The 24,212-nt window shown below is 44.9% G+C and overlaps 1 protein-coding gene across 1 annotated transcript in view; it reads right to left on the bottom strand.

Annotated features, from left to right (window-relative positions):
- Nucleotides 1-24,212, bottom strand: part of ankhb (ANKH inorganic pyrophosphate transport regulator b) — a 76,060-nt gene that overhangs the window by 21,537 nt on the left and 30,311 nt on the right. The window contains exons 2-5 of the mRNA XM_055867567.1: nt 20,094-20,310; nt 11,428-11,546; nt 9,782-9,865; nt 9,218-9,388 (exon numbers count right to left, since the gene is read on the bottom strand). Of these exons, the coding sequence (XP_055723542.1) occupies nt 9,218-9,388; nt 9,782-9,865; nt 11,428-11,546; nt 20,094-20,310 (591 nt within the window). The remainder of the gene's footprint in view (nt 1-9,217; nt 9,389-9,781; nt 9,866-11,427; nt 11,547-20,093; nt 20,311-24,212) is intronic.

Genomic DNA, 24,212 nt, shown 5'->3' with positions numbered 1-24,212 from the left:
GACATCGAAACGAAACGAAACAAACAAACGCTACAGTCCCGTGTGGCACGAACATACATACTGACACAGGAGACAATCACCCACAACGAACACTGTGACAACGCCTACCTAAATATGACTCTTAATTAGAGGAACGCCAAACACCTGCCTCTAATTAAGAGCCATACCAGGTAACCCAAAACCAACACAGAAACAGAAAACATAGAATGCCCACCCAACCTCACGTCCTGACCAACTAACACACATAACAACTAACATAAATAGGTCAGGAACGTGACATTACCCCCCCCACAAGGTGCGAACTCCGGACGCACCAGCACAAAGTCTAGGGGAGGGTCTGGGTGGGCATCTAACCACGGTGGTGGCTCAGGCTCCGGGCGCGGTTCCCACCCACAATAATCCATCCTAGCTTCCTCCCTCCAAGAATGTCCACCCTCTTTTTTCCCCCACAAAATCCTCTTAATAACATACCTAATAAGGACAACACCGGGACAGAGAGATAAATCAAGACAGAGGGATAGATAAGAATATAGAGGTAGATGAAGATAGAGAGGGAGATCAGGATAGAGGGGCAACTCCGGACTGACAGGCAGCTCCGGACAGAGAGACAGCTCTGGACTGATGGGCAGTTCTGGGTATCTAGCCTTTTCAGGCTGAAGGGCAGCTCATGGCTGACTGACGAATCTCGACGCTCATGGCTGGCTGACGGCTCTCGACGCTCATGGCAGGCTGACGGCTCTCGACGCTCATGGCAGGCTGACGGCTCTCGACGCTCATGGCAGGCTGACGGCTCTCGACGCTCATGGCAGGCTGACGGCTCTCGACGCTCATGGCAGGCTGACGGCTCTCGACGCTCATGGCAGGCTGACGGCTCTCGACGCTCATGGCGCTCTGACGGCTCTCGACGCTCATGGCGCTCTGACGGCTCTCGACGCTCATGGCGCTCTGACGGCTCTGGCTGCTCATGGCGCTCTGACGGCTCTGGCTGCTCATGGCGCTCTGACGGCTCTGGCTGCTCATGGCGCTCTGACGGCTCTGGCTGCTCATGGCGCTCTGACGGCTCTGGCTGCTCATGGCTCTCTGACGGCTCTGGCTGCTCATGGCTCTCTGACGGCTCTGGCTGCTCATGGCTCTCTGACGGCTCTGGCTGCTCATGGCTCTCTGGCGGCTCTGGCAGATCCTGTCTGGTTGGCGGCTCTGGCAGATCCTGTCTGGTTGGCGGCTCTGGCAGATCCTGTCTGGTTGGCGGCTCTGGCGGATCCTGTCTGGCTGACGGCTCTAGCGGCTCCTGTCTGGCTGACGGCTCTAGCGCCTCCTGTCTGGCTGACGGCTCTGTAGGCTCATGGCAGACGGGCGGCTTTGCAGGCTCATGGCAGACGGGCGGCTTTGCAGGCTCCTGGCAGACGGATGGCTCAGACGGCGCTGGGGAGACGGATGGCTCAGATGGCGCTGGGGAGACGGATGGCTCAGATGGCGCTGGGGAGACGGATGGCTCAGATGGCGCTGGGGAGACGGATGGCTCTGGCCGGATACGGTGCACTGTAGACCTGGTGCGTGGTGCCGGAACTGGAGGCACCGGGCTAAGGATAAGCACCTTCCTACTAGTGCGGGGAGCAGGGACAGGGCACACTGTATTCTCAAAGCCCACTCGATAACTGATGCGTGGTACCGGCACTGGTGACGCCGGGCTGAGGACAAGCACATCAGGATTAGTAGGGGGAGAAGATACAGTTTGTACAGGGCTCTGGAGACGCACTGGTAGCTTAGTGCGTGGGGCCGGAACTGGAGGCACCGGGCTAGATACACGCACTACAGGGAGAGTGCATGGAGGAGGAACAGTGCGTCCAGGGCTCTGGAGATGCACAGGAGGCTTGGTGCGTGGTGCCGGAACTGGAGGCACCGGGCTGGAGACACGCACCATAGGGAGAGTACGTGGAAGAGGAACAGGGCTCTGGAGACGTGGCTGGAAGCCCGAAACGCCACGAGAGTCCAGTGTGCCCTGTTCCTGTTCCCCGCACTCGCCCTGAGGTGCGTGCCCTCAGCCCGGTACCTCCAGTTCCGGTACCACGCACCAGGCCTATAGTGCGTCTCAGCCGGCCAGAGTCTGCCGTCTGCCCAGCGGTGCCTGAACGGCCCGTCTGCCCAGCTCCGTCTGAGCCATCTGTCTGCCCAGCGCCGTCTGAGCCATCTGTCTGCCCAGCGCCGTCTGAGCCATCTGTCTGCCCAGCGCCGTCTGAGCCATCTGTCTGCCCAGCGCCGTCTGAGCCATCTGTCTGCCCAGCGCCGTCTGAGCCATCTGTCTGCCCAGCGCCGTCTGAGCCATCTGTCTGCCCAGCGCCATCTGAGTCAGCCGTCTGCCACGAGCCATTAGAGCCGCCCGTCTGTCCCGAGCCAGTAGAGCCGTCCGTCAGTCAGGAGCCGCTAGAGCCGTCCGTCAGTCAGGAGCTGCCAGAGACGCCCGCCAGTCAGGAGCTGCCAGAGACGCCCGCCAGTCAGGAGCTGCCAGAGACGCCCGCCAGTCAGGAGCTGCCAGAGACGCCCGCCAGTCAGGAGCTGCCAGAGACGCCCGCCAGTCAGGAGCTGCCAGAGACGCCCGCCAGTCAGGAGCTGCCAGAGACGCCCGCCAGTCAGGAGCTGCCAGAGACGCCCGCCAGTCAGGAGCTGCCAGAGACGCCCGCCAGTCAGGAGCTGCCCGCCAGTCAGGAGCTGCCCTACAGTCCGGAGCTGCCCTACAGTCCGGAGCTGCCCTACAGTCCGGAGCTGCCCTACAGTCCGGAGCTGCCCTACAGTCCGGAGCTGCCACTCAGCCCGGACCTGCCGGAGTCCCTCAGCCAGGACCTGCCGCCCCTTATCCCGGTGCTGCCCCTTGTCCCGGTGCTGCCCCTTGTCCCGGTGCTGCCCCTTGTCCCGGTGCTGCCCCTTGTCCCGGTGCTGCCCCTTGTCCCGGTGCTGCCCCTTGTCCCGGTGCTGCCCCTTGTCCCGGTGCTGCCCCTTATCCCGGTGCTGCCCCTTCATTTAGGTGGGGTTAGTGGGAGGGTGGTCATTGGGAGGGGGATAAAGAAGCGGGGATTGATTATGGTGGGGTGGGGACCTCGTCCACCGCCAGAGCCGCCACCGTGGACAGACGCCCACCCAGACCCTCCCCTAGACTTTGTGCTGGTGCGCCCGGAGTTCGCACCTTAAGGGGGGGGTTCTGTCACGTTCCTGACCTGTTTTCCTTTGTTTTGTATTCATTTTAGTTGGTCAGGGCGTGAGTTGGGTGGGTTTGTCTATGTTTGTATTTCTAGGTGGGTGATTCTGTAACGGCTGGTGCTCTCCTCATCCGAGGATGAGGTGAGGAGAGAAGGATCTTCAGACCAAAACGCAGCATTTGGGAAATAAGCCATCTTTATTTTAAATACGATGGCAACACGAAACGAAACAAAACACTTTCAAAACTACAAAACAAGAAAACGACGTTGACGAAACCTGAACATAAACTTACATAACTAAACATAAACTCACGTACAGGAAACAGACGACATCGAAACGAAACGAAACAAACAAACGCTACAGTCCCGTGTGGCACGAACATACATACTGACACAGGAGACAATCACCCACAACGAACACTGTGACAACGCCTACCTAAATATGACTCTTAATTAGAGGAACGCCAAACACCTGCCTCTAATTAAGAGCCATACCAGGTAACCCAAAACCAACACAGAAACAGAAAACATAGAATGCCCACCCAACCTCACGTCCTGACCAACTAACACACATAACAACTAACATAAATAGGTCAGGAACGTGACATTGAAACATACTCTTTTTCACGGAAACATGGCTCTCTCTGGATATGCTGTCAGAGTCGGTACAGTCGCGATACCGTCGCGATGACAGGAATAAATATCTCTCCGGGAAGAAGGGCAGGGTTGTATGTTTCATGATTAACGACTCATGGTGTAATTGTAACAACATACAGGAACTCAAGTCCTTTTGTTCACCTGACCTAGAATTCCTCAAAATCAAATGCCGACTGTATTATCTCCCAAGGGAATTCTCCTCTGTTTTAGTCACAGCCATGTATATCCACCCTCAAGCCGATAACACGACGGCCCTCTATGAACTTCAATGGACTTAATGCAAACTGGAAACCATATATCCTGAGGCTACATTTATTATAGCTGGGGATTTTAACAAAGCAAATTTAAGAATAAGGCTACCTAAATTCAATCAGCATACTGACTGTAGTACTCGCTCTGGAAAAACTCCGGATCACTACTGCTCTATCTTCCGCGATGCATACAAGGCCCTCCCCTGCTCTCGTTTTGGCAAATCTGACCGCGACTCTATTTTGCTCCTCTCTTCCGAAAGGCAGAAACTCAAACAAGATGTACCCGTGCTTAGGACTATTCAATGCTGGTCTGACCAATCGGAATCCACGGTTCAAGATTGTTTTGATCACATGGACTGGGACATGTTCTGGGTAGAGAATAATATCGACGTATACGCTGATTCGGTGAGTGAGTTTATAAGTAAGTGCATAGGAGATGTTGTACCTACTGTGACTATTAAAACCTACCCTAACCAGAAACCGTGGATAGATGGCGGCATTTGCGCAAAACTGAAAGCACGAACCACCGCATTTAACCATGGAAAGGTGACTGGGAATATGTCCGAATACAAAAAGTGTAGTTATTCTCTCCTCAAGGCAAGCAAACAAGCGAAATGTCAGTATAGAGACAAAGTGGAGTCACAATTCAACAGCTTAGACAAGAGACGTACAGTGGTTCGTCCTTTGAAAGTTGCAGCGTTCTGCGGCGCAGCTTGCATGGTGCCGCAGAATTCTATGGCACGTTATTTAAGTGTGAACCACTGGTACCATTAATGCTAGTTAGTGCAAGTTTGACCACCAGAGGGCATCTTTGAGAAGCATTTGATAGCCTTCAATAGTGGCAATACGAGAGAATTTAAAACCTGTTTTTGTAAGAACATAGTATATGGGACTGATTTTAACCTCTCTGGGATAGATGGGACGCTTGCGTCCCAACAGGCATGTCAAAATGTAGAGCGCCAAATTCAAAAAAATTATATAAAATTAAACTTTATTAAATCACACATATAAGATATCAAATTAAAGCTACACTCGTTGTGAATCCAGCCAACATGTCAGATTTCAAAAAGGCTTTTCGGCGAAAGCATAAGATGCTATTATCTGATGATAGCCCAATGTAAACAAGAGAGTGTAGCCTATTGCTAGCGCTACATGCTACATGCTAGCGCTACTCAAAACGCTAATATAAAATATAAAACATGCATTACCTTTGACGAGATTCTTTTGTTGGCACTCCAATATGTCCCATAAACATCACAAATGGTCCTTTTGTTCGATTAATTCCATCCATATATATCCAAATTGTCCATTTATTTGGCGCCGTTGTACCAGGAAAAACAGCGTTCAATTTGAACAAAATCATGACACAATATCTAAAAAAAATTACCTCTAAACTTTGCCAAAACATTTCAAAGTACTTTTGTAATACAGCTTAAGGTATTTGTAAACGTTAATAATCGATCAAATTGAAGACCGGTCAATCTGTTTTCAATACAGGATATCAACAAACTCACGGAACATTTCATTTCTTGCCCAAATCTCAAACATAAACAAACGACGTCCCTCCACTTCCGGTTCAATATCTTTTTCACCTCACAAAGAAAAAACCTTAACCATTTTCCATACAATGGCGACATCCAGTGGAAGCAGTAGAAACTGCGCATTTACTGATTAGAATTCTGGTTTGCCCAAAACAATCCATTGAACATAGAGGAACGTAACAATAAAAAAGTTAGTCCTCAGGGTTTTGACTGCTATATAAGTTCTGTTATACTTACAGATATGATTCAAACAGTTTTAGAAACTTCAGAGTGTTTTCTATCCAAATCTACTAATTATATGCATATCTTATATTCTGGGGATGAGTAGCACGAAGTTGAAATTGCGCATGCTATTTTTCCCTAAGTGAAAACTCTGCATCCTATCCTCAAGAAGTTAAGAAATGTTGCTTAACATTATGGGGTTTCTATTCCAAGAAAAAAACGAAAAACCCTCTGGGTTAGGCTGTCCTTGTAAATACGAATGTGTTCTTAACTGACTCCTAGTTAAATAAAGGTTACACTAAGAGCATAACATTTCTACACCCTAATTTTCTAATTCTAGTCTAACCAATACCCAAACAGAGATTCAGTGAAAATAAAAATCTCATTGATTTATCGAGACCAGTCCCCATGCTTGTCTCAGAGCACGGGAAACGGTGCTAAAATAGTCGTAGGCTATTGCTTATAACTTATGCTCTTTAAATAAATAAAACCTACACCACTTTTAACATCACATTACTCAACACTATTGAGACTCATGTCGCCTACAGTATATCGAAAAATATGACGTGACCCCCTGCTAATAATTACATTTAGAGGATTGGAGGATATTTATGTAATTCAGTGATATTTATTCCCATAGTAATTCGTTATCCATAACTAAATAAACATTGAGTATTGTTATGAATATTTTATTAACGAAAGCATAAAGATGCCATTGTTAGTTACATTGTTTTAGTTTGAACGTGCAGACTGGCACTAAGAACAGAACAGCGGGAACGTTTCCCTAGTCAGTGCCATTATTAGTGCAATGCCCCTTAAAGTGTTGCCAGTGTGGCGGGGAGGGAATCCACCCCCCCCCCCCCCCCCTCCTCCTCCTCCCTTCCCCATGGGCTAGGTCGGTCTTTTGTGCGCAGATCTGCGGCCCATCCCGTGCCCCCTGCCCTGGTGCCTTGAACCTTGCCTGCTTTCAGTGGATACAGCTGGAGAACTGCAAAGCAATCTCATTGTGCGCCATGAACAATATGACCAATATATATTGTTCTGCTAATAACAGGGTTAATTTTGGAGATGATTTCATGTAAAATCAGTGAGAAAAATACATTCTTGAACACAGGGTGAGACATTGTTACTAATTTGTAAATAAAGCCTGTTTGTTATTTAGAATTATTTATTTCTGTTTTTAGATGGAAAGAAACCAAAAACCTACAGTCATCTCATGGATCTCCCAGTCAAGGCCAGCACAGGTATCGCACCAGCATCTGTAGCAACACAGCTTGCACTGCTATGCAGTGTCTTAGACCGTTGCGACACTCAGGCACTGTACAACGTTACCGGTCGGAAGTGGCCTACAGTACTACAATAAGAGCAAAATAATCCTAACAAAATAAAATAATAAGAATCTTAGTGTAACAACGGTTTTAGTAAGTAATACTGAAGTAATGCATAATTATCAGTTTCTATTTAGGTTTATGTCGCCCATTCATTGTCAATTAGAGACACAGTAGGACCCAAAAGCATATTCAGTGTTCTAACTCCCCCTTGCTCTGGTCTGGAGCAATGAAGTGGTGACGCAGGGTACCGTACTAAGCCACAAATTACCTCTAAGTCCCGCAGCATAATCGCAAAACTTTTAGTGGAGCAACCACTGTATGTGGCAGGATCTACAGACAAAGACTACAAAAGGAAAACCAGCCATATCACGGACACCGACGTCTTACTTCCAAACAAACTAAACACTTTCTTGTCTGCTTTGAGGACAATACAGTGGCACCGACGCGGCCCGCTACCAAGGACTGTGGGCTCTCCTTCTCCGTGGCCAACGTGAGTAAGATATTTAAACGTGTTAACCCTCGCAAGGCTGCTGGCCCAGACATCATCCCTAGCCGCGTCCTCAGAGCATGCACAGACCAGCTGGCTGGTGTGTTTACAGACATATTCAATATCTCCCTATCCCAGTCTGTTGTCCCCACATCCTTCAAGATGGCCACCATTGTTCCTGTACCCAAGAAGGCAAAGGTAACTGAACTAAATGACTATCGCCCCGTAGCAGTTACTTCTGTCATCATGAAGTGCTTTGAGAGACTAGTCAAGGATCATATCACCTCCACCTTACCTGTCACCCTAGACCCACTTCAACTTGCTTACTGCGCCAATAGGTCCACAGACGATAAAATCGTCATAACACTGCACACTGCCCTATCCCATCTGGACAAGAGGAATACCTATATAAGAATGCTGTTCATTGACTATAGCTCAGCATACAACACCATAGTACCCTCCAAGACCATCATCAAGCTCGATGCCCTGGGTCTCAACCCCGCCCTGTGCAATTGGGTCCTGGAATTCCTGACGGGCCGCCCCAAACTTCACTGATCCTCAACACTGGGGCCCCACAAGGATGTGTGCTCAGCCCCCTCCTGTACTCCCTGTTCACCCATGACTGCCTGGCCATGCACGCCTTCAACTCAGTCATCAAGTTTGCAGACGACACAACAGTAGGCTTGATTACCAACAACAACGAGACAGCCTAAAGGAAGGAGATGAGGGCCCTCTGAGCTGTTTCCTTTGAAGATGTTTATACGATTTTGGTAATCCGAATGACTTGGAATCTTATTGTTGTGGTTATTTAGATACACGCACATCATTCAGACATTCGTGTTACTGTCGACATTTTAAAGACTTCAGAAACATGCGTATTCTCCCTTCGGACAACGATAACACTCTGACCTGAGTGGGCGGGTGCAGTGTCCAGATGCGCATTTCCAAGCGCTCTGATTGGTTGGGAATGGCAGGGCTATGATGGGTGAGGGATAATTAAGGTAGGATGAGCAGCCAAACTAACGAGACTTCAGGGAAACTGAAGGGACTGTGAGGGGAAGTTAAGTAGTGAGGAGAGGAGCAGGATGGCATTTTTTACTATTCTATTCTATCCTTCCATTTTTTAATTTACCTTGGGGATTATAAAAGTCATATTGAAATGAATTGGATATTCTACTAATTATATCACTGATGAACCAACAGTCAATGAACTGAATGACCCGCTGTTTATAATGTGTCACTGCCTTCAATCACACCCATAGAGCATTGACATGCAATGTGACTTACTGTAAAGATTTAGGTAGTTCATTTATATAGAAGCTCCACACTGTTAACTTCGACACCTGGGGTGTGTTCAGTGAAGTGAAACGTTCCGAATGTTTTAGATTGAAATGCAATACATAGAGTTGACACAATTCACCATTCCACATAACGGATAATCATATATGTTCGACACAAAGCATTTCTAACATCCAAACAGACCACTGTAGAAATACAAAGTTAATCTCCTGACTACATCTGACCTGAGATAACCTACCCCCACTTCAGGCCCGCTGGACTCTGGGATGTTGTCGTGGACGTTGCGGTAGTAGCCCAGTCCTACAATAGTGAAGCGCACCAGGGCCCCCATGTAGAGGGACAGGATAGGGATCAACATAGGCTCCAGACACTCCAAATGACTTTGAAGCAAGATGGCCACAAAGACAATCTGGAGGGAGAGATGGATAGAGAGAGAGAGAGAGGGAGGATGGCAGGAAGTGCAGAAAGAAGCGGCAGATCAAATGTGGGTGTGTGAGGGAGACAAAGAGAAAGGCGGACATGTCGACATGTCCTAACCAGAGAAGCAGAACGACACATTCACTTTTGATCACCGTGCAACTTCTCACAGCCATCTCAAGTAGAAGGATCTGCTAACATAAGTCCTTCATGTTTAAGTTGCCATGATAAAAGAAGGATTTGTATACTTGAGGCACACAGAGTCAAGCAAGTGCAAATAGTAAAAACAAATGCTACTAGATTGCTTTGCTCCCTCCTGAATCACCATAACAATATGTATATTAAATGCAATTCATGAATAGACCCATTGATAACTGATTCTTACCTGAGCTATGACATCAGAGACGGAGGCACAGCCCACTAATAGGCTGTGTTTGTGCTTCAGTAGAATACCGGCATGTGTCCAAGCCTGAAGCAGAGGACAAACAGACCATGGATCATTTTTTGGATTCATCGTTATCTATTTCAATAGGGACAGATACAATTAATGTGATGCATTGTTATATACTGTAACAACAATGACAAACGTTGTATTATTTACAACAAGGAGTCAAGTATGAGCCGAGATTCACTAAGTGGTCCACGAACAACGCAAGACAACTAGACTCTTTTCAAACTGGCTCATCGTAAGGCGCTTGCTTGCTTCAACACTTACTCATTTTCTAGTCAGCTAAAAACACTCAAAACATAGGGTCTGTTGTTTGAATTTAGGCTAAGTGAGGGTAAGTCATTTCCACAAAGGGCCTGCGTTTTACATGTAGCTCCTATTTTGTGTGTGTGCTTGGTTTACCTTTAATGGTCCAATGCAGCTGTTTTTATCGCAATATCAAATCATTTCTGGGTAACAATAAAGTACCTTACTGTGATTGTTTTCCATTAAAATGAGCAATTTCTCAAGGAATTAGGACTGCCTGGGAGTGGTAATGTCACCAGGCAGGCCAAAACTCCATCCCACAAAAAGGTGTTCCTAATGTTCTGTACACTCAGTGTATATAAAACACCGAGTGGGCCTTTAACAATGGAAAATTATTTATTTGTATGATGTGCCTTTCTGACTGTATATTTTTTCTATAATATAAAACAGCACAGCCACAAACAAAGCAATGCATATAAATAACAAAACAGGAACAAATTAACCAATTTGCAAAAACATTTTCTCTCTTGCTTCAGAGGATGTGCTTGGATTTTGTTGCCTGTGTTCTTTAAGTGTGGCATTCTATTTTTAATATTCACAAATACAGTAAGGAAACTGTTACTGTGTTTCACGTAATGTCCAAAATACATCAAATATTTCCCGCCCGTTACATTTTTTCCCACACTGCAATATAATTTATGTAATCTACTGTATTCAGTTTATACAGTATGTTACTTTTGATTAAACAGTAATAGTGTGACATTTACAATATTTTTTTTTACAGGATAGCACACAAACCAGAATGCTTCATCCAGGCTTAAAGAAAAACAGTAATATACTCACAAACTGTTAGTAAATAACTAATACTACTGGGAAAAATAGGAAATAACAGTACACGTAATCCTACACCAACCTTGCTGTTAGATACACTACACCAGAAACACTACACATACTATACAATGTAAAACAGATATGCTAATTAAAAGCATAAGTGGTTTTAAGATATATTGTATATATGGCATATTTTGTCTAGGTAGCACGTTCTCAGTGATAGTTCAGAATGTCAAACAAAACACCACCTCTGTCAAGCACTTCCCAAGCCAGAGACTAAACGAGTAGGGTGAAGTTGCCCCTGGCCGCTGATCTTGGGTCAGTTTAGCATTTCACCCACTAATGATTAAGATTGGGAGAAGGAAAGGTGTTCCTAGATCTGTACTTCGGGGAAACCCCCGAGCATTCTGAGTAATAGGTCATAATGTCAGAACACCACCTCTCTGTCAAGCATTTCCCAAGCTAAAAGGGAACTAGAATCCAGCGGGCAGCAGGCCGCAACTCACCATGGCATCGAGTAGCGGGAACACTGCCAAGTAGAGGAAAGCCCGCCTGGTCTTGTTTCCGACAGAATCGTCCACATGATGGAGCTTATTGATGATGTAGTAGCCCAATTCTGTGTAGGCTAATGGGACAAGGAAATTGAGATAAACATCAGAGCACTTCAGGGGCTACAGTCATTAACAGACCGATGATTTATCGTCACTAGGGGAATAAAAAGGTTCCCCAGGAATGGTTTGCAAGTCAGCTGGAAACAGGTTATTCAGGAATGTGCAACATAGTGAGCGTTGCAGATATACACTAAGAAAAGAGGGTTCCTCAAGGTTTCTTAGGGAAGGGTCATGGTTCTATATGGAACCATAATGACTCAAGTAACAGTTTGCTCGGTGTAAGGGAATTGGGCATTCTATGGTTATGTGCTTTACCGTATTTCCTCAGAACAGGATGGTAATAATGATACATAGCACTTCAAACTGAGATCGAGCACTTTAACTGATATACAATATAAATGACATACAAGGACCATGGTTAAAAACGTGTTTTTAACTTGAATCGTTATCAATTCCGCAAAGCAGGGCACCACTGTTGAATCATTAAGAGAAAATGTGATAACAGTCCTTCCTTACTATAAGTGACCCCGCATATAACACACTTTCTGCCCAGTCAGTTCTTGTGAGTATGACTAAGATAGAGGCAAAAGGCCAAATCATGCAACTCAAGGCACTATTCTGCCCACTTTATCAACCTACAATGACAGCTATTTTGAGGAAACAATCACTTATATCTATTTGTTCACAAGAGTTAAGATAATTTGGTTTATTTTAAGGGCTTTACTTTCTTGAGCCTGTAGTTATGTCAGATATAGGTGTCTGTTTTGCCAGAGTCTGGTATAGTGGTAGCACTGCAGACGGAACCACTTACAGTATAGGCTACACCCTTGGCCACGGCAGTTTGAGCCCTGCCTGTGCCAGTTTCCTGTCTGTTGCCTTCTTCTTTCTGCTACCACCCTCTCCACTTTCCCACTGTTCTTTAAATGCAGAACATAAATATTGGATATTTTTTAAAGGGACTGAACCAAAAAAGCTACGGCCTATGTGGCATCAATATGAGTCTGAAACATTTATTCTAGTGTCAGAAATGACTACAAGGTGTAAATAGGATAATTTGAGTCATAAAGTCATTTTCCAAACTGAGATAATGAGAAATATGAGTGTCACGTTCCTGACCTTATTTCCTTTATTTTGTCTTTGTTTAGTATGGTCAGGGCGTGAGTTGGGGTGGGCATTCTATGTTATGTGTTTCTATGTTGGGTTCAATGTATTATCCTGATATGGTTCTCAATTAGGGGCAGGTGTTTTACGTTTCCTTTGATTGAGAACCATATTAAGGTAGGCTGTTCTCACTTGTTTGTGGGTGATTGTTCCTGTGTCAGTACCACACGGGACTGTTTCGTTTCGTTTCGTTCGTTCGTGTGTTCCATCCTGTTCGTGCGTTCATGTGTTTTGTTCTCAAGTTCAGGTCTGTTCACGTCGTTTGTTATTTTGTAGTTTGTTCAAGTGTTTTTCGTCTTCATTTAAATAAACGTGATTATGTCTTTAAACTACGCTGCATATTGGTCCGATCCTTGCTCCTCTTCAGATGAGAAGAAAGACGAGCGTTATAATGAGTATGTCCAGTGTTGCCAACTTAGTGACTTTGTCGCTATATTTAGCGAGTATTCAGACCCTTCTAGCGACACTTAAAAAAAAAAAAAAACGACAAGTAACAAATCTAGCGACTTTTTCTGGTGTTATTGGAGACTTTTGAAGACTCTTACTATTCTCAACGAGCAGCGTGGCCTGCCGTGGGCCCCACCACGTCCCAAAGCACTCACAGGCGGCCCAGTCCTCGCACAGCAAAAGCTGCAGTCAGAGCAGGAGATGTTCACCCCTCCGCGTCCAGACTGCAAATGAATCGCGCATGCGGGAAGCCGTCGCTGGCTGATCCCGCCCTGGCTAACATTCAGGGCGAGATGTAAATGTAAAAAACTAAACTAAAAAACTAAACTAAAAAATACAATAAAAACTAAGTAACTCTGCCAGTGTCTCTTTTGAGTCACTTTTGCCGGTCCCAAGCCCGGATAAAGGAGGAGGGTTGGAATTGTGACATAAAAAAAACAAGAATCGACAGAAGAAAGTTCATTTGTAGTTCTAAACATATTTAGGGTGTTTTTAACTCCCTTTTTGTCATTTCCACGATGTTATTCCTCTCTCCTACAGCGTCCATCACAATTACATGCACATGGCCAATTACGCAAATTTGGTGATGACGTCATTTAGCGACTTCTAGCGACTTTTAGCACAGCCAATAGCTACTTTCCTTACTGAGAAGTTGGCAACACTGTATGTCACGGAATGAAGGATACGCCACCGTTTTTGTGAGGGGTTCGGTATGGATTACTTTCGTGCTTACTTTGACCTATGATGGTCAATTGCCCACAGACAACACGGTGTATTAATGCCCCTTGCTCAGAACCATGTGGATCATGTTGTAAAGACTACAGCAGCAGTATTGGGGTGCAACGCACATTCCACTGTGTAAATACGAGTACAAATAGCCATTCAAAAGTTGTTCAATAATCTTTGGCAGATAGCCAGGATACAGATTAGTCTACATCTGACGCTAGCTACTACTTCTGCGGGCTGTTAACCAGCAAAACTGAGACTGGTGTGTTGTTAATGAGTACATTTTGGTTATAACTAGCTAGTTAGCTACATTATTTGATAATGCTAGTGAGACAGGCAAGCTATGATACTGTGATGTAACTAGCTAAATATATAGCCTCTCCCTAATGTGTAATGTGATGTGTCAGAGAGAAGAAGACTTGCATAGCTAATGTTACACCTGACGACAGTTTTGATAGGATGCAATGTTAGCCAGCTTGCTATCGATAATGTTTAAACTCGAACTGGCTAGCTATCTTAAATAATCAACCAAACCTGATGACATGTTTGATTCATGTAGCCAGCTTGTTTTCAATAAGGTCTAAACTCGAACTGGCTAGGTAAGATCCCTGCTAGCTAACTACCTCAAATACTTTAACTTGCAATGAAAATGACTTTCTGACTAAATTAGAAACTTGTAATATCTGAAAATGTAGCTATACTCTTACCCATATACATGGATTAACGCTTCACGGCAATGTGTCTTGTCCATTTGGTTCGTAGCTTGTTTGGCCCATTGCTGTGTCAAGTCACTCCGGTTCACACTGACTGTGTGCAGAAAGTAGTCCATCACAACTTTTCCCCACTGATATTTGTTGATTGCGCCTGCTAAATTCAGTGCAGGTGTTGATTGGGAGAGCTAAGACAACAACGGGTGAGACAACGCGTAAACAGCTAGGACAATGACAACGGGTAAATGGCGATGAATGGGCAGAGAGGGTCAGTTAGCTACACACAGGGCCTGATAAACAAAATGAAGTACCATGTTAATGAACAGTCCAGCAGGCATCAGCTGTGTAGCCGAGTGATCATAGGGTCCAAAGAGCAGCAATAAATGAAACAGGGAGCCGCTCAGTAGTCGATTACTACGCTAGGCGAGCGGGAGACACGGCGTTCAGGAAGCTAGCGGGCCGGGGCTAGCAGATGGATCATCACCAACATCGACGACGCAGAGGCCGGTTGAGAGCACATCGGCCGAATTACGTCAGCAGACCAGTCATGATGGATCGGCGGGGCTCCGTGTCGACAAAGGGTCCAGGCCAATTGGAAAGAGAGGTATTGCAGTTGGTGTACTTAGTTTGCTAGCCGGGAGATGGGCCTAGCTCGAGGCTAACTGGTGCATGCTTTTGGACAAGGGCGTTAGCCACAGTAGCCACTTGGTAGCAGCTGGCTAGCTGCGAAGATCCGGTGTAATGGTCCAGAGCTTGCGGCAGGAATCCGATGATGTAGTGGAAAAAAAGCAGTCCGATATGCTCAGGGCTGATATCGCACTGTGCAGACGGGCAGCTATTTTCCGGGCTATCCGGGCTAAAGCGGCTGGTGTCCGAGCTAAAGGTAAAGACCGCTAGCAGCGGCTAACAATGACAAATAGCTAGTAGCTAATTAGCTGGCTAGCTTCTGATGGCTAGCCTTTGATGGAGGTTCCAGTTAAAGGTCTAAAAAATAGCAGATCCGTACCACATTGGGTGAGGTGGATTGCAGGTATATTAAATTTGAAAAAATGGAAAAAAGAGATTGAAATATAATGAAATGTATACAAAAAAAATGAAAAAGACTCAAGTTTTACATGGGACGAAAACAAACACGTCTTACTGCTGCTCCATTTTGGAAAGTAGGCCAAGGACTATTGTAGGCTACTACTGAAACCACTTTTACTCTTGAAATCTTTTGTTGTTTACTACATACACTACCTTACTCACTCTGTTTCGTACATAGCCTCACATGAAAATCCTTAGAGATGGGTGGGGCTAAGGCTTAAGAGGGTGTGAAGGATACTGAATGGGTGTAGACAAAGAAGAGCTCTCCAGTAGGTGTGCCAAAATATTCAATGGACATTTTCTCTAATATGGGGTTACAAGTTTAGTTGGTGCTCGCCGGGAACATCAGTGTTGTTTTTCAAAAAAAATACTGCTGAGAGCTCAATGTTAAAATTACATTCGAATTAGAGGCGCCTTTTTCTGTTAATGTTTTCATTTTGTGATTGCAAATGGCATTTAGTTACACGTCCCCTTTCCATGAGAAGAAACACAAATACTATTGTCACATGGAAAGAATCTCGACGTAAACATGGTGTACATTCATATCATGGTCCGCGCACACGGTTCCTTGGTGGAGTGTTTATAACCAGAGTTTGTGGAGGAAAAGTACAACCTGTGACACATCTGGTCTCGTTCCTATTCAAATGTGTTCAGTCTTATCATTGGGGAAACATTCTTTCACATAATGGAGACTCTAGAAAGAAGCTTGATGAGTACTGTCTGGAGCATTTGCAACAGTGTTTCATTCATTGTGAAGCTCTGCCAACATTGGTAATGCAGAGAGAAAAGTATTTTAACACCAGAGTGGCTAAAGCAGTCATTTGGACTGCTCATGAATGTATTTATTTGATTACTCTGCCATTTTGTAAGTCATACCCCCCTCCGTCCTTGACTTTTCTTAAATAAGTCTATATAGCACAACATCGTTGTTAGAATCTTAATATCACAAACAGAACTGTAGTTATAACCAGTTTAAGGAGGGCATGCCATTTAAAAAAAAAAAAAAAAATCCCGTTGCCCCTCCTTCTCTTATCAGTCTACTCTGGCCTACTTGGAGTACAGAGTGAGAGCGTGCGTAATTTACAAAATCGGAATAAAAATGACTCAGATGGTGGGGAAGAAATGAATCATGACATTTCTGATTTTGAGACCCAGCCTACTCCTCCGAGGCCTATTGAGCAAAAAAGCCCACTGGGCGACCACCAACTGAAACAATGCACAGCAAATTGGCCAGTGTTGATTATTCAGTCTAACATTTCTAGTGCTGATTCAGGAGTTAAATTCACTATGTAAGGGTGAAAGTAACACTCAGTGGTGTAAAATAACCCACAGTATTGGTGTTAATAACCAGAGTTATTGTTTAACACTTTGAAGAGTAAAACAGTCTCATCAAAAACACGCCCATCATTAGCATGTTTCCCAGCATTTGGACCGTAGGTAGATTTTTTTTAGGATTGTTTTTAATATGTGTTTTTGCATGTACATTGATAGAGTAATCTTATGCTACACAATTTTGTAAACTCATCCAATCAGTGAATTAGATTCATTGCACCCGTTACTGAAATGGTTGTTCCAGGTTTGTAACGGTTTTCGTCCATTGGTGAAGGAGAGGACCAAAATGCAGCGCAGCTAGTGTTCAACATATTTAATAAACAAAGAGACGAATACGTGAACACTATACAAAATACAAAATAACAAATGTGAATACCGAGACAGACCTATCTGGTGCAGAACACAAACACGGAGACAGGAAACAATCACCCACCAAATCCAAACACAAAACAAGACTCCTATATATGATTCTCAATCAGGGACAACGATTGACAGCTGCCTCTGATTGAGAACCATATTAGGCTGGACACAGAAACAGACAAACTAGACACACAACATAGAATTCCCACCCAGCTCACGTCCTGACCAACACTAAACAAGCAAAACACATAAGAACTCTGGTCAGGACGTTACAAGGTTAAATGGTTTGTCAGTTTGTCAATTTTCTGCCCAGCTAGAGCTGTCCCGGTCAACTGTAAGTACTGTTATTGTGAAGTGGAAACGTCTAGGAGCAACGACGGCTCAGCCGCTAAGTGGTAGGCCACACAAGCTCACAGAACGGGACCGCCGAGTGCTGAAGTGCATAAAAATGGTCTGTCCTCGGATGCAACACTCACTAACGAGTTTCAAACTGCCTCTGGCAGCAACTTCAGCACAAGAACTGTTCGTCGGGAGCTTCATGAAATGGGTTTCCATGGCTGAGCAGCCGCACACAAGCCAAAGATCACCATGCGCAATGCCAAGCGTTGGCTGTAGTGGTGTAAAGTTTGCCTCCATTGTACTCTGGAGCAGTGGAAATGCGTTCTCTGGAGTGATGAATATCGCTTCACTATCTGGCAGTCCGACGGATGAAAATGGGTTCGGCGGATCTCAGGAGAACGCTACCTGCCCCAATGTATAGTGCCAACTGTACAGTTAGGTGCAAGGTCCATACAGAAATGGTTTGTTGAGATCGGTGTGGAAGAACTTGGCTGGCCTGCACAAAGCCTTGACCTCAACCCCATCGAACACCTTTGGGATGAATAGGAAAGCCGACTGCAAGCCCGGCCTAATCACTCAAAATCAGTGCCCGACCTCACTAATGCTGTTGTGGCTGAATGGAAGCAAGTCCCCGCAGCAATGTTCCAACATCTATTGGAAAGACTTCCCAGTAGAGTGCAGGCTGTTATAGCAGCCTTAGGAATGAGATGTTCGACGAGCAGGTGTCCACATACTTTTGGTCATATAGTGTATGTATTATCATAGTTTCATTTAAATGTTAGCTTTCACCTAGGCACTCACTTGGTGAAAGCCACATGCTTTTAAAATGAAAGAATTAAATCAAATTGTCTTTGTCACTAACAAATATAGTCACGGGTGGTAACTCTACAATTCACTGGAAAAGAAGAGACACCGTGGGAAATTAGCTAATTATGCTTTACACCATACAGTGTTAAAACAACTCTCAAACATTATTTACTGTAACACTACAGAAAACCCGAGAAAGTGTAACAGTTATCACTAAACAAAGTGAGTCCAGTTTACTCTAAATCAAGTATCATGTTTTACACTGTAGGTGTGGAGCATTACTCTACAATAGAGCTACGATAACACCACAATCATGTTCATTTAAACATTTTAAGAATTGCATAGAGAACACTGCAACAGAGTTAAATCTTTAAGACTTTCAAAAGTGTTATTTTAACACCAGTTCAGTTGGACTCATATGTTCACTGAAATGAGTGTGCATTTAACACTTTCAGAGTTAAATGTACACCATTGATTTTGCTGTGTGAAACAGGAGCAAGGAAGGGACAGCATGGTTGGATCAAACAAGCCGGTGACAATGCTACGGGCCGACTATCAGCACACTGCACAATTTGCACTTATGGTGACGTTAAGGCAATTGATCTTTTCACCACGTGGTTCTTGTGGTGACGTTAAGGCTACTGATCTTTTCATCACCGTGGTCGTTATGGTGACGTTAAGGCTACTGATCTTTTCATCACCGTGGTTCTTGTGGTGACGTTAAGGCTACTGATCTTTTCATCGCTGTGGTTCTTGTGGTGACGTTAAGGCTACTGATCTTTTCATCACCGTGGTCGTTATGGTGACGTTAAGGCTACTGATCTTTTCATCACCGTGGTTCTTGTGGTGACGTTAAGGCCACTGATCTTTTCATCACCGTGGTTCTTGTGGTGACGTTAAGGCTACTGATCTTTTCATCACCGTGGTTCTTATGGTGACGTTAAGGCTACTGATCTTTTCATCGCCGTGGTTCTTGCTGACTGAGCTTCTTGGTGGTTGAGGTATTTTTTTAAATATTTTGTTGTTATAAAAAGAAGCTGTCACTGTATTCCAAAACATATGCTTTCTGTTTCATAGTTGTAAAAAAGGCACTCCAAGATTAACATTGGTGTTTTAAGTGTTTTTTAGTTTTTACAAATGTCCTACATTAACAAACTAAAGACAATTCTATTGTGTTATTAAAAAATTATAATAATCATATTCTAATCTTATTATTTTTGTGATAGCATATATGAAATGTATTAATTACACTGTTAGAATGTTGTAGACAGAATGACTGCACATTAGCTTGAAGGGGGATCTCTTGAGCCCCAGTGGTTCTAGTGTTAAGAACATTTGTTATAGCTTGCTAAATATGAATATAGACGCAGAATGCCATATTTGGTTCTATTTTATCCAGACTTGTGATACTTTGTGTAAATAAATACAGTAAAAGACAGAGGAAAGCAGAGATAAGCATGGAAAAGTGAAAGATTCCCTGCAGCTCATTGGTAATTTCACTAATAAAATATATAGATTTAGTAAAAACATGAATTATACACCTCGTGAACTTAGAACAACTGCCTTATTATAACTTGTGATATATCAGCTCACCGATGAGAACGTGAAAGATGAGCGCTATTATCCCGGCGGTGACCATGCACAGCACGGCTTTGGAGCGGTCGCGTTTGCTGTTGACAAACACCAGGCCCACGTTCTTGAAGTCACTCATAGGCCCTGTGAAGAACTTCATTAGGGAGTAGGCCAAGCCGTAGCTGGCCAGCATCTCAACCGCATCCTCTTTGACCGCTGCAATACCCCTGTTCAGAGCCTGTGAGAGAGAGAATAGAGGAGTTGAGAGAGAATGAGAGGAGTAGAAGAGAAAATATAGAATATATTTTTAAAAATTACCTATTTGTGCTGATGGTTGCATTTATCTTTGCATCCATTTTTTTTGTTACCCCTTTTCCTCCCTGATTTCGTAGTATCCAATTGGTAGTTATAGTCTTGTCTCATCGCTGCAACTCCTGTACGGACTCGGGAGAGGTGAAGGTTGAGAGCCGTGCGTCCTCCGAAACACAACCCAACCAAGCCGCACTGCTTCTTGACACAATGCCCACTTAACCCGGACGCCAGCTACACCAATGTGTCGGAGGAAACACCATGCACCTGGCGACTCTGTCAGCATGCACTGCGCTCGGGCCGCCTCAGGAGTCGCTAGTGCACGATGGGACAAGGACATCCCTGCCGGCCAAACCCTCCCCTAACCCGGACGACGCTGGGCCAATTGTGCGCCGACCCATGGGCCTCCCAGTCGCGGACGGCTGCGACAGAGCCTGGACTCGAACCGAGAAACTCTCGTGACACAGCTAGCTCGGGAAGCCATTTTTGTTTTCAGTTTTTAATGTCACTTACATAAGGGCCAGATATACCAAGAAATTAAACACTTTTGCTAGACTGACCCTGCCATACTCATGACACTATTGAATGAATGGTCACCATTAAAAGGGTAGGAAGCATGAGTTTTTACTCACAAACATAACAACATAGTGTAGTAACTTAGTTGTAGTCATGATCTGGTTACCTAAACTCAGCAACAAAACAAAACGGCCCTTTTTCAGGATCCTGTCTTTCAAAGATAATTCGTAAAAATCCAAATAACTTCTCAGATCTTCAATGTAAAGGGTTTAAACACTGTTTTCCATGCTTGTTCAGTCAACCATAAATAATTAATGAACATGCACTTGTGGAACGGTCATTAAGACACTAAAAGCTTACAGACGGTAGGCAATTAAGGTCACAGTTATGAAAACATAGGACACTCAAGAGGCCTTTCTACTGACTCTGAAAAACACCAAAAGAAAGATGCCCAGGGTCCCTGCTCATCTGTGTGAACGTGCCTTAGGCATGCTGCAAGGAGGCATGAGGACCGCAGATGTGGCCAGGGCAATAAATTGCAATGTCCGTACTGTGAGATGCCTAAGACAGAGCTACATGGAGACAGGGCGGACAGCTGATCGTCATCGCAGTGGCAGACCACGTGTAACAACACCTGCACAGGATCGGTATATCCGAACATCACATCTGCGGGACAGGTACAGGATGGCAATAACAACTGCTCGAGTTACACCAGGAACGCACAATCCCTCCATCAGTGCTCAGACTGTCCGCAATAGGCTGAGAGAGGCTGGACTGAGGGCTTGTAGGCCTGTTGTAAGGCAGGTCCTCACCAGACATCACCGGCAACAACGTCACCTACGGGCACAAACCCACCGTCGCTGGACCAGACAGGACTGACAAAAAGTGCTCTTCACTGACGAGTCATGGTTTTGTCTCACTAGTGGTGATGGTCGGATTCATGTTTATCGTCGAAGGAATGAGCGTTACACCCAGGACTGTACTCTGTAGTGGGATCGATTTGGAGGTGGAGGGTCCGTCAATGTCTGGGGCGGTGTGTCACAGCAGGCGATCTCAACGTTGTGCGTTACAGGGAAGACATCCTCCTCCCTTATGTCGTACCCTTCCTGCAGGCTCATCCTGAGCTGACCCTCCAGCATGACAATGCCACCAGCCAGACTGCTCGTTCTGTGCGTGATTTCCTACAAGATAGGAATGTCAGTGTTCTGCCATGGCCAGTGAAGAGCCCGGATCTCAATCCCATTGAGCACGTCTGGGACCTGTTGGATCGGAGGGTTAAGGGCTAGGGACATTACCACCAGAAATGTCCGGGAACTTGAGGTGCCTTGGTGGAAGAACATCTCACAGCAAGAACTGGCAAATCTGGTGCAGTCCACGAGGAGGAGATGCACTGCAGTACTTAATGCAGCTGGTGGCCACACCAGATACTGACTGTTACTTTTGATTTTGACCCCCCCCCCCTTGTTCAGGGACATGTTATTCAATTTCTGTTAGTCACATGTCTGTGGAACTTGTTCAGTTTATGTCTCAGTTGTTAATCTTGTTATGTTCATACAAATATTTACACATGTTAAGTTTGCTGAAAATAAACGCAGTTGACAGTGAGGACGATAATTTTTTTGCTGAGCTTATAACTACAAACATAGTTGTTTTTGGGGATTTGCATATTTATTGAACTTATTTCAGGTATCTTCTAAACTACTCACATTGCACTATTTCTCAACTTCATATGGCGAATCTACTCTGTGTTAGCTAGCTCGAGTTGGCTAATGTTAGCCACTAGCCATGCAGACCGAGTGTTGGCAGTGGTGAGCTACAATCCACCAAGGTGTGATGTAAACAACCAATCAGATTGCCCACACGTGGGCGCTGCATGATCCTGCTCAGCTGCCCCAGGCAGCTCTGACTTCTCCTGCACCGGCAGGCTTGCCTCTGGCTCAAAAGGAAAGAAAAAAATAATTCTTACCTGCTCTAATTGCTTAGTACCTCGTCCTAACATGTTTTGCGTTCTCCACCTTGTTTGGTCAACTTTACGACCTCTTCTCTGTGAAGTAGGCTACCCAAGTTTTCCAACAATGGCTTAGTACTAGCGCACTACAGTAGCTAACTGACTGTGATGTTGTGATCATTGCCATCTGCTGGAGCCTTCCTCTGATTGTCTTCTTATTGTTGACTGTTCCCCTTGTGTCCTGCGCCCAATGCCACCTCTGGATTCTATCTACTTTGGATTTATCCCACTATATCGCTACTGGATTAGCTGACTCTCCCTCGGCCGGTGAAAAGGCCTCTCCGTCTGAAGCGCCTCTCTGCTTGGCTCTTCTTCGGTAGCTAACTCGGCCATCAATCGGTAAACCTCCGCTCTCTCTGCTGGCTTTTTTTGTGTGTGTTTGTGGGTTCTTGCCTGACTAGATGGTGTTATTCTCTCGTATTCTCTGGTTGGCTAGCTAGGCTAGTTAACTTTAGCTGTCTGGCTTGCTGGCCAAGATAACTGCATATACCAGTAACGTTATTTGAAAACTGGTTAAATGGCGTTATGTATTTACAAATATTTGATTTACTTTTATGTATCTGCGAGCTAGGTGTTGATAGCAACTGGCTGAATCATACATTGCTAACGTAATTTTAGCAGGTTGGTAGGGCTAACGTTAGCAGGCTAGTTGGGAAGGAACATTGCAAGCTGATTTGTAGCAGTACATTCCTAAAGTATTTGCTTGTAAGTTGACTGAAAATATAATTGAAACTAGTAGTCATGAGTACAAACAATTTGGTTTAATTTGAAGTTATACATTTGAAGATATTTCTGTTGGAGTTTACATTATAGGGAATAAGCTGGCTTGCTGGGTCCTCCAAATTGCGTCACACCCTGATTTTTTTTCTTCTGATCGGTCTTACGTAAATTGTAAAGTGAGGTGTAACTTTGCATTGGGAATTTTGATACGTATACATGTGCAAATCCATATGTGTCACGGATCCCTCCGGAACTTTCATTACGCACACCTGCCCCCTATTCCCAGTGATTAGTAATTGTATAAGTGTGCCCTTGGTTTACCAGTGTCCCGTAGGTTATTGGTACAATGTCCGTTGGTTCGTGTGAGTACCTGTGCTGTGTTTTGGCTTTCGTGCCATTGCGGATTGCGCAGACGTGTGTAAACGTGTGTTTATTATTGTGCGCCGGTGTTATTTATTCGAGGTACTCCTCGCTCTTTTGTTTGGGTTTCTACCCTGTGTTTTGTATAGTGTTTGTTTGGTCTTTGTCCCCATGGCTTTACACGGCACGATGTAATTTGAGTATAATTTTCTTTTTAAATTACGCAT

This window comes from Salvelinus fontinalis, chromosome 17 (assembly GCF_029448725.1).
Source record: "Salvelinus fontinalis isolate EN_2023a chromosome 17, ASM2944872v1, whole genome shotgun sequence".
Classification (NCBI taxonomy): domain Eukaryota; kingdom Metazoa; phylum Chordata; class Actinopteri; order Salmoniformes; family Salmonidae; genus Salvelinus; species Salvelinus fontinalis.
The sequence above is the reverse complement of the archived record's forward strand: the minus strand, read 5'-3'. Positions and strand labels throughout refer to the sequence as shown.